Source organism: Vigna unguiculata, chromosome 3 (genome assembly GCF_037176805.1).
Source record: "Vigna unguiculata cultivar grain cowpea cultivar isolate G323 ecotype 2 chromosome 3, ASM3717680v1, whole genome shotgun sequence".
In the NCBI taxonomy this organism is placed as follows: Eukaryota; Viridiplantae; Streptophyta; class Magnoliopsida; order Fabales; family Fabaceae; genus Vigna; species Vigna unguiculata.
In genome coordinates, this window is record NC_140794.1 from 56,807,072 (window position 1) to 56,818,714 (window position 11,643).

The 11,643-nt window shown below is 36.0% G+C and overlaps 2 protein-coding genes across 2 annotated transcripts; one reads left to right on the forward strand and one right to left on the reverse strand.

Annotated features, from left to right (window-relative positions):
- The first annotated feature begins 923 nt into the window (after positions 1-923).
- LOC114176824 (Concanavalin A-like lectin protein kinase family protein) lies at positions 924-3,326 on the forward strand. Its single transcript, XM_028062001.2, has one exon. It carries the CDS (start codon positions 1,072-1,074, stop codon positions 3,082-3,084), a length of 2,013 nt encoding a protein of 670 aa, XP_027917802.1. The 5' UTR covers positions 924-1,071; the 3' UTR covers positions 3,085-3,326.
- Positions 3,327-3,500: 174 nt separating this feature from the next.
- FRO8 (ferric reduction oxidase 8) lies at positions 3,501-6,677 on the reverse strand. The gene is made up of 8 exons (XM_028062000.2): positions 6,469-6,677; positions 6,255-6,345; positions 5,990-6,181; positions 5,668-5,905; positions 5,195-5,522; positions 4,845-5,103; positions 4,027-4,703; positions 3,501-3,939 (listed from the first exon to the last, which is right to left on the reverse strand). The coding sequence occupies exons 1-8, from the start codon at positions 6,629-6,631 to the stop codon at positions 3,764-3,766; spliced, it is 2,124 nt and encodes a 707-aa protein (XP_027917801.1). The 5' UTR covers positions 6,632-6,677; the 3' UTR covers positions 3,501-3,763.
- Between the last annotated feature and the right edge of the window lie 4,966 nt (positions 6,678-11,643).

Consider the following 11,643-nt stretch of genomic DNA (forward strand, 5'->3'; position numbering starts at 1 on the left):
TTACATAATAGTACATGACTACTTTTCTTTCTCCCAAAACAGCACAATGTAAATTTAATTTGCTTTAATTTACTCAAATAATAATACACTTTTACTGTGCTAATTTTTCTTATTCATATTAAAAACATACTAATGAAAAAAATATTTCAGAATTTGATTATCCGAAGATTGAATTATAAAGTAAAACACTATACATACTATTTGAGTAAATACAATTCTGCAATGTGATATTTTGGAGAAAAAAAAAAAGGTGAGAGTGTACTATTTATTTAAAAAATTCCACCACCCTCCATCTAATTCCTGATCCGCCGTCACCAGACCGTTACCATGAGATCTCCACAAAGACTCTGTCACCATGAGAGCTTGCTGCCCCGAGCTCCCAACCACAAGAACCTAACTTTCTACCAAAAGAGTACCACGTCACCATTATCACAATCTCACAATCTCACGCATCAAAGTCAGACATTATCACGCTACGCTACTACCGCAAAATACTATATTTTAGAACTAAGCAAATAAATAACTTTTAAAAATTCAACTTTTTATATCAATCACGTGAGCCTTTCAATATTCAAACTCTGTAGTTAATCAATTAAAACTTAAGAAAATATACAAGTTATTGTAAAAATCTAAAATTGTAATTAGCCGTCGTAAAAAGACCCACGTCATCATTCTCTCAGTAGAGATATGGCAAGTGGACTTTCAAAAAGACACTACGAAAACCAGAAAAATTGAGAGTAGGGTTTTACACCTCTGACTGCTGACGGTACGCAGCGATTACTTTTCATTTTCTTTGAGTAACCTTAATAAGTGATCCAGCTCATTGAATTGAGTTTACAATATTCAATCTTTATTAAATTATTAATATCAGCTAAAAAAAAAGTCTCAATTGACAATTTTTTTAGAACAATAATAGTCAAACAAAAATAACATTCCTCACTTCTGAAATAATATGAGCATTAATTGATATTGATTGTTCAACGCTGTTAAAGGAAGAGTTGAAACAAAATCCAACCATACAAGTCCTGGGCATACCCAAAACATACTTGGCCTAGAGGGGGACAGCCACCTATGTCTCCTTCAAAAATCCCCGTCGCCGGTGAAATACCATTTTCCGGCATGTGGTTGGTTATTCTTCTTCTTCACCTCGCTCTCTTTGCGACTCCTTCACTTTGCTTGGACTTCCTATTCAACTCCTTCACCGGCATAACCAACCTCACTCTGGTGAAAGACGCTCGCGTGGACTCATCGGTGATCCGCATGACCAACGACTCCAACCAGTACTCTTACGGCCGCGCCTTCTATCCCACAAAAGTTCCCATCACAAAAACTTCTTCCAATTCCTCATCCTCATCCATCACTTCATTCTCAACCTCTTTTGTTTTCTCTGTCTTGCCGCAAATCCCTACCAGTCCCGGCTTTGGCCTCGCCTTCGTCCTCTGCAACACCACCGACCCTCCCGGAGCCATCGCCAGCCAGTACTTCGGCCTATTCACCAACGCCACCTCCCCCACCTTTTTCCCCCTTGTCGCCGTCGAATTCGATACCGGCCAGAACCCTGAATTCAACGACATCGACGACAACCACATCGGCATCGACCTCAACAACATCGAATCCACCTTCTACACCCCTGCCGGCTACTACAATTCCACCGAGGGGTTCGTGCCGGTGCGCATGCGAACCGGCCAGAATATCCGAGCCTGGATCGATTTTGACGGCCAGAATCTGCTGTTCAACGTAACGGTGGCGCCAATCGGCGTTTCGCGCCCGTCCAAGCCTACACTTTCACATTTTGTTCCTACCATAGGTAACTACGTGTCAGCTGACATGTACGTCGGGTTTTCCGCTTCCAAAACGAACTGGATCGAGGCGCAGAGGGTTCTGGCATGGAGCTTCAGCGATTCAGGGCCAGCGAGGGAGCTGAACACGACAAACTTACCGGTGTTCGAACCGGAATCGTCGTCTTCCTCGCTTTCTGGCGGCGCAATTGCAGGGATTGTTGTTGGTTGTGTAGTTTTTGTGGTTATATGCGGTTGTGGTGTTTACTTATGGTGGCGAATCCAGAAAGGGAAAGATGAAGAAGACGAGGAGATCGAGGATTGGGAGTTAGAGTACTGGCCACATAGATTCTCGTACGAGGAATTGAGTTCTGCAACAGGGGAATTTGGGAAGGAGCAGCTGTTAGGTTCGGGAGGGTTCGGGAGAGTGTACAAAGGGACGTTGCCGAACAAAACACATATGGCGGTGAAGTGTGTGAACCACGATTCGAAGCAAGGGCTGCGGGAATTCATGGCGGAGATATCGAGTATGGGGAGGCTTCAGCACAAGAACTTGGTTCAAATGCGAGGGTGGTGTAGAAAGGGTAACGAGCTTATGCTTGTTTATGATTACATGCCTAATGGGAGTCTGAACAGGTGGGTTTTCGATCGCCCCGAGAAGCTTCTAGGGTGGGAGCAACGCCGTCGAATCCTTGTCGACGTGGCAGAGGGGCTTAACTACCTTCACCACGGTTGGGACCAGGTCGTTATTCACCGAGATATTAAGTCCAGTAACATATTGTTGGACGCCGACATGCGAGGGAGACTCGGGGACTTTGGTTTGGCCAAGCTTTACACGCACGGGGAGGTTCCCAACACTACACGTGTGGTGGGAACGTTGGGCTACTTGGCGCCAGAGCTGGCCACGGTTGCGGCGCCGACGTCCGCGAGTGACGTCTACAGCTTTGGGGTGGTGCTGTTGGAGGTGGCGTGCGGGAGGCGGCCCATTGAGACTTCGGTGGCGGAGGAGGAGGTGGTGCTCATTGATTGGGTGAGGGAGTTGTACGCGAAGGGGTGCGCGCGTGAGGCTGCCGATGCGAGGATCCAAGGGGAGTACGATGAGGAAGAAATGGAGATGGTTTTGAAGCTTGGCTTGGCTTGTTGCCACCCTGACCCCCAGAGAAGACCCACCATGAAGGAAGTCGTCGCGCTTCTCCTCGGAGAGAATCCGCCTGAGGCGCCCGGAAAAGTCTTGTCCGATTTGGTTCGCAGCGGCGACGATTTCGATGAGGCGGCGCCTTTGCAACCCTCTTCCACGCGGGTTTGAGTTGTTTTTACTGTACATAATTGGACTTTTTTTTTTTCTTTATCGTTGAGCCTTTTGTGTTTGGATTTTGCTACATCACGGTTTGACTTGTTTTGTTTTGGATTGGATTAGTTGAGTTTCCAAGCAAACTCCTCTTGTACCTAATCAAGGTAAAACTAGTATTTATAGTTTCAGCCAACAAGCGAGATTCAACTTGTTAGAGACAGTGACTTTATAAAGAATTTTGGCACTTGTATCTGAAAGCGGATTGGCTTGCTTTCTTCTGTGGTTAGAATTAATTAATGGTTTTGTAAATTGTAAATAGCATATGAAAATGACCACAAATGTATGCCCATAACACAGGCGGCGCCATCTGCACGCACTACACATGCTTGAAATTTTCAATTGCTAAAATTCTTTTCAATACATCTTGAAAATAGCGTCCAAATATCCGAAGAGAATATTTCAATATAATCTCTGTATACGACAGTTTGATTACATTCACTCAAATGTGAACGTTGTTAAAGGAACATCACAACAACATTTTTTTAAAACTATAATACTATTCTATGAATAATGTTTTCTAATGAAAATATAACAGTTGTTATGTGTTTTATTTTCACTTTCACTCCTTTTCACTATTACATTCAGTATAATAATAACGAGAATACTTATGGAACAGTGCCTAACACTTGATCTACTAAAGCGTGAAGTTGAGAGTGTGGAAAGTGAAGCAGGATTCTGTTCTCTTTGCATTAAAACACTCTGATTCCTGCTGGCATGCGAGCGCCACCGATTCCTTCATGCTCTCAGGTCCACAAACCAATACTCCAATATTAGATCCATCGCTTTCATTTCGGAGCTTGCCAAATATTTCTGTTCAATTCAAAGCTTCTAAGCTGTCAATTGTTTTCGTCAATATGCATTATTACAAACATAGTAAAGAAACGATGAGTTCACTACCTTTAAAGTTAGGCCTTCCCCCAAAATACACCTCGTGTGCTTCAAGTGCATTTCTAGCTTCATCTGAATATAGATCAAGGGCTTCAATTTCTCTATGCGAGATTTGAGGAATCCCTTTCCTCAGCCTTCTCCATCTCAAAAAGCCTGCCACCGAGGCGCTGCAGGCTAAAGCAAGGACAAAAGCAGCTATCAGAAGAAGATCCACGACCCAAGAGGGAGTCTTTTCTTTGGCCATTTTGGAGCGCTTTCCAGATGGAATTATAATATGGTTGAAGCAGATTAGGAAAATTAGAAAAGTAATGGAGCAAAATCCAGCAATGGCAGCCATCCAAGACGGACTTTCAGGCCCGTATGCCGCATAATTTGAACACACGCTGTTCACTCGCAGGGTTCTTGCTTTAGAGAACTCATTTAGTAGCTCCCTCATTCCTACCCCTGTTTGTGTTTCTCGGGTTATAAACAACTTTAGGTTCAAATGAAAACTTTTAGTTGATTGGTCGAGTAACAGATGTGAGATTGACTGTAACAGACAGAAGTCTTGTGCTTTCTTGATGACATGCACAAGATGTATTCTCGAGGGAAATCTACTTTTGCTGGCAGCTGAATTAGCTTCTGTCAAAATGCTCAGAAATGGGGTTATTCCACTTCCTCCAGCAACCAGAAGAAGGGTGTCATATCTGCAGACAAATTTTTCCATTAACCCGGATTACCTTATACTTTTTCACTGTTTTTCACATTAGAAAAAAAAAAAAACTGATGACAAGGGACAACTGAGGAATTATACTATTAGAAGTGTTGAATATAATGTCTTTGTTCACCTCAAAAAGTCCAAAGAAGCAGGTCCATAAGGTCCTTCGATTGCAACAGGTATTCCCTTCCTTTTATCTTCAGTTTTGTCTAGTTCAGCATTTATCAGGTCGTAAAGAGAATTAGTCCACCACCCTTCACATTTTACTATCACTGACAAAATGTGGTTATCAGCCCTGGAACTAGATATTATACTGAAAGAGTGCCATTGAAGATGAGATATGGTTGGTATCTTCAAAAATATAACACTTGTGGGGTTATATTTCAGCCCTGCAAATCGTTAAAAACTATCGTTTAAATAATTTCCCCCCCTTGCGATTCTAATGGTCAATTTCAGACTGCTATAAAGAAACTAAAATACCTGGATCTTTGGGCAGAATTAGCTCCACAGCTTTGCCAGGAAAAATTCTAGCTGAAACCATGCAAGTTTTTGGACTTGATTGTATGATTCGTATCAATTTATCAAGGCTAAAAAGGAATATCCCTGGGAAAACCGTATAAAAGTGCCTATCCCCACCGTGAAATAAGAAAAATACAAGAAATATCACATAGAAATGATGCGTGTAGTAGAAGATTTCAAACTTTCTCCTTCTAATTTGGGGAAGAGAAGTGACCCAAATGACTAGCCCCACAAGAAGTGCTATCTCCCCAGCGAGGTATATGCGTCCAGTCTTCTGCCACTTCCAAATCTGTTTGAAAAATATGATTAGAGAAGGAGAAAACTAATCACTAGCTACTGCACAAGAATTACATTCAATTAATATTGAAAAATCTGTCCGGTAGAGAAAGTGTTTCCGAATTAAAATAACAGAAGGTACATGATTTATGCTTCACCTCATCCTGAATATGGTGGCTGACCCCCCATACCAACAAAGTACTTGCACCATGTATTGTAGCAAATAGTATCATTGCAGTTCCGACCCAGGTGTGATATCTAACTGAAGCTTCAAACTGAATGCCAAGTATGCGAAACACTGCCAACCCTCTTAAAATAGGGAGGAGCAACAAAGCAAGACAAGCTTCTGATAGCAAGCCAAACCGGGTTGCTACTCTGTGATACTTGAGTTGCCATCTGAAATCAAGATATATAGTAAGTTAACTCGGTGAAATAATATTTTTTCTAGCAACCCAACATAAGCGTATCAAGAACACTTACGTATTCAACTTCAGTGATTTGTATGGCACCAACTTTTTGAAGTCTGAAGAAATACGAGAGTAGTAGGTCCATGCTAAGAAGACAATAAAAAGGAAAGCTGCCAGTATTTCAATACTGGATAAGATTCCCAGTGTGCTGTTCACTACCAGCGGATTTGAGAAGAAGTTCGTTTCTGATGGACTTCTTGCACTTCTGTAGTACAACGAAACAATTTTTGATGTCCATTACAATAATTGAACAGCTCTTGATATTTACATATTATTACCTGCTTTGGTATCCAGCTTTTAAATCCAATAAAAGAAGTCCAATTATTGCAATAGCAATTACAGGAAACGTGTACACAGCGAAGCTAAGACCTGCAGAAAAGTATGATCCATCTTGGAATTTCAGCTGCTATGCAGTAACAGTTACATTGAAGAGAAACATGAAAGTACCACTACACGGTATGAGTAATTGAAGTTGAGATTCCACGTTCTTACCATAGTATCCAAAAATTGTATTATTAGCGCTATCTTCTAATTGTTTCCATTTTCTTGTCCATATTTGGGTGGGCTTCAGAAGCCAAAGAACAACCCAACCTGCGAATAAGAAAATGATGAGAAGTTTCAGAATAGCAGCAAGTAAAGTGCTGCTGCTTGTCATGTTTGACTGGTCTCCGTCCGCAACAGGCTTTTCTTATTTTCACTTCATTAAATGCGATAAAGATCCATATATAAAGGAATCTAAATTGGAATATTGCATACCATTCAGGGAGTAATGTTCTGGCCCCACCACTTCCTTAGTGCCTAAAACTATTGTACTGGAGTAATTTCATAAACTCCTCCGAATTCAAGCCAGGTGTTTGGTGACTCCATCAGTTAAATTTTGAAACCCATCTACTTCTACTAAAGGAAGCAAATCTTGATAATTAAAGAATAAGAATAACTTGAATCCCTTTTCTACTATCGCTAGATTGACCTTAAATTTGTTAGACATATAGGTCACAAGATTTGTGTATCCGATTGTTAAAAAATAATGATGGTGTGGATTAATGATGTCCACAACTTAATTCTCGGTTTTCATCATTTCTGGATGACATGAATTCTCTCTCATTTAGCAATTGACATTTGGGCTAAAGGTTTGAGTGAGCAATTAGAAGACGGTGACAATATCACTCGGAATCATCTTGCATCATACTTCTTTTATCTTCTTGTGTCTCTCACTTTAACAGATCCATTTTTTTCTTTTTGGATAGCTCCTTCATCCGAATCAGATAGTGGGATTCCGGTCCCTGCCACCAACACGTTCCCTCCTCCATCCATATATACTTCTTTTTACAATCTGCTTTGCCTCTCTATCCTAGTCCAAATCAATCGTGTCCTCTTACACTTTTACTTTGAGTGAATCTCCAAGTTTTGAGATTATCTAATGGTTTACATATTTCAGAACTTACCAAAGTAGATAATAATATGTTATTTCAATTATTGAATATAATTTGTAAAACTAGTAATATGTTTATGTTATTTCTGATTCAATTACAGAAACCGTTTAATGAACAAATGTTGGCGTATTACAGACTTATTCGATAATCAATTAAATTAGGTTTTCATATAAATGATAGCATGAGATCAAAACGTTGGCGGTAAAAGAACTTAGAATATCTTGCCCTTTAGTTTCACACGCACACATTTATGCTATGTTAGTTTATTTTATTCAAACATTTATGATAATTGTTAGTTTAATTTATGTATTGATATAACATTATGTATTGTACATTTTGAAGTTAGAGTTTTATCACAGATTTGTAATTAAAAGACAATTTGGAAGATCTAATACAGTAAGATATATTAAATTGTGACTGGTTTTCAACTTTTAAGTCAGGTGAAACTATTATATATATTAAAACAAACACATTTCTTAGTTGAAGTCTAAGGTGAATAATAATTTATATTTGGAACAATTTTTATATTTTTTTTGGGAAATGTGGGTTCCTCTTTGGACCTTATTTCCATTTTCACATAAAATGTTAAGTTTTAACTTCAAAATCCTTAAAATAAGATCATTGGGATTAATCATTGACAGTTTTGACTTCAAGTCTATTAAGATTGCATTTTTAGAATCAACAATCACATAAGAGAAATATTTGTTTTAGAGTTCAAAATTACATCACAATCTTATTAAAAAGGTATCAAAGAATTTAAGGGACTAAAGTATATTTAAATTTCTTTTTGCCTTAACTCCACAATGGCATGACACTATTGAGCATGTCAAACACTATTGCCTTAAATTTATTATATCTTTAATTTTATATATATATATATATATATATATATATATATATATATATATATATATATATATATATATATATATTCCTTCGATGCAATTTCACATGATGTTTTAAAAATTATAAAGACGTGGTAGTAATTAATTATGAAGGTATAGGAATCAAAAGCCTTAAGCCCTTATGTTAAAAAAAAAAAAAATCTAGTTAAGTTCATGTGTGATATAATCTTAGAATTACGAGGTTGAGTGGTTCGAAAATCTTTCAGTAAAATATTAAACGTGAAAAAAATAATTGCTAAGATAAAAATATTTTGATTATTTAAGTCAAAAAGTATATTTTGTCAATTATTTCATTTCAACTCAGAGAAAATAATTTCGTGTTAAAAATAAAAGAAAATGAGATTTAAGCAATTTAAAAACATTTAATTAACGTCTTATATCATATATACATATATATATATATATATATATATATATATATATATATATATATATATATAAAGTTATTTAAATTAAAATAGTTTTTTTATCGGTATATCAATTCTTAGTATTTTTGTTAACAAAAAATTTAAATTTAGTTCTATCTTTACTTCCCATTCACTTTTTCAATTACTTCACAAAAATGTCTTTGACTTAATTTCTTACCTTATCAAAATAGATGTTTTTACTCTAATTGCTTTTAGACGAGTGCCACTCGTCTAAGGTGATTTTTATAAAAGAAACTATTAATTGTACAAGGTGACTGATTTGAAAAAAAAAAAAAAGAGTCAAATAAGATCTCGATCTAAGTAGGGCATAATGAACAAATATGTGAGGAGTTGTTTATTATTTTTTGTAACATTTTTTAAAATTTACTAATCAATCTTTCTTTTCTCGTATAATAGGATGTACTATGTACCACGAATTTCATTATAAGTTATAAAAATCAACCTTATTGCTTGCACTAGGTGGCTAGCTTGAAGAAAAAAAAAGGCAAAATTAGATAGGCAAAAAAGTGGGGTACAAAGAACAAATAACTGGGGAGATGTATATTACTTTTCGTACAATATTTTAAAATTTACTGATCAATCTTTCTTTGTCATTCAATGAATGTACTTCTTATGTACGACGACTTTGCTTACAAGTCACAAAACAACCTTTATTTTTTGCACAAGTGGCTGGCCTGAAATAAAAATAAGTCCAATAAGATTTCAATCTAATTAGGGACAATGAGTAAATATGTGTGGAGGTGCATGTTACTTTTCGTACAATTTTTTAAAATTAACTAATAAATTTGTTTTTCATCGAATGGGATATACTTTTATGTACCACAAATTTGGTTACAGGTCAAAAAACAACTTTTTTTTTTGCAAAAGGTGGCTGACTTAAAAAAAAAAAGTCAAATAAGATCTCAATCTAAGTAGAGAGCACAATGAACAAATATGTGGGGTTGCTTGTTACTTTTCGTATATTTTTTTAAAATTTACTAATCAACCTTTTTTTCCGTCTAATGGGATGTACTTCTTGTGTACCACGAATTTCATTATAAGTTACAAAATCAACCCTTATTGTTTACACTAGGTGGCTGGCTTGAAGAAAAAAATAGGCCAAATTAGATAAGCAAATAAGTGGGGCAAAAAGAACAAATAAGTGAGGAGTTACGTTTTACTTTTCATATATTTTTTTAAAATTTACTATATTTTTTTTCATCCAATGGGATGTACTTATTATGTACCACGAATCTGCTTACAAGTCAAAAAGCAATCCTTATTTTTTTGTAGAAGGTGGCTAGCTTGAAAAAAAAAATCAAATAAGATCTCAATCTAAGTGGGGCAATATGAACAAATATGTGAGGAGTTGCTTGTTACTTTGCGTAAAAAGTTTTAAATTTACTAATCAATGTTTTTTTTTTCGTCTAATGAGATGTAGTTCTTATGTACCACAAATTTCATTATAAGTTACAAAAATCAACCCTTATTGTTTGCACTAGGTAGATGGCTTGAAGAAAAGAATAGGCCAAATTAGATAGGCAAATAAATGGGGCACAAAGAACAAATATGTGGGGAGTTGCATATTACTTTTCATACAATTTTTTAAAATTTACTATTTTTTTTTCATCCTGGGATGTACTTTTTAGGTACCACGAATTTGCTTACAAGTCAAAAAACAATCCTTACTTTTCACACAAGGTGGTTGGCTTGAAAAAAAGTATAAGTCAAATAAGCTATTAATCCAATTGGGGCATAATGAACAAATATGTGACTAGTTGCTTGTTATATTTCTTAATATTTTAAATTTTATTTACCATGAATTTGCTTACAAGTCAGAAAAACAACCCTTATTTTTTTACAAGATGACTAACTTTAAAAAAAATAATAAGTCAAATAAGATCTCAATGTAAGTGGGCCACAATGAACAAATATGTGGGGGTTGCTTGTTACTTTTCGTATATTTTTTTAACATATACTAATCAATATTTTTCTTCCGGCTAACGAGATGTACTTCTTATGTACCACAAATTTCATTATAAGTTACAAAATCAACCCTTATTGTTTTCACTAGGTGGTTGACTTGAAGAAAAAAATAGGCAAAATTAGATAGACAAATAAGTGGGGCACAAAGAACAAATTAGAGGGGATTTGTGTTTTACTTTTCATACAATTTTTTAAAATTTACTATATTTATTTTCATCTAATGGGATGTACTTTTGTACCACCAATTTGGTAACAAGTCAAAAAATAATCCTTATTTTTTGCACAAGGGGGCTGACTTGAAATAAAATATAAGTCAAATAAGATCTCGATCTAAGTGGGGCATAATGAAAAAATATGTGGGGAGCTGCTTGTTATTTTTGTACAATTTTTCAAAATTTTCTAATCAATTTTTTTTTCGTCTAATGAAATGTACTTCTTACATACCACGAATTTCATTATAAGTTACAAAAATCAACGCTTATTGTTTGCACTAGGTGGCTGGCTTGAAGACAAAAATAGGCCAAATTAGATAGACAAATAAGTGGGGCACAAAGAACAAATAATTGGGGAGTTGCGTATTACTTTTTAAACAATTTTTTTAAATTTACTATATTTTTTTTTTCATCCATTGGGATGTACTTTTTATGTACCACGAATTTGCTTACAAGTAAAAAACAATCCTTATTTTTTGAGCAAGGTGGCTAGATTGAAAAAAAAAGAGTCAAATAAGATCTCAATCTAAGTGGGGCACAATAAACAAATATGTGAGGACTTGCTTGTTAGTTTGCGTACAATTTCTTAAAATTTACTAATCAATCTTTTTTTTTTTTGTTTAATGGGATCTACTTGTTAGGTACCACAAATTTTATTATAAGTTACAAAAATTAACTCTTATTGTTTGCACTAGGTGGCTGACTTGAAGAAAAAAAAATAGGC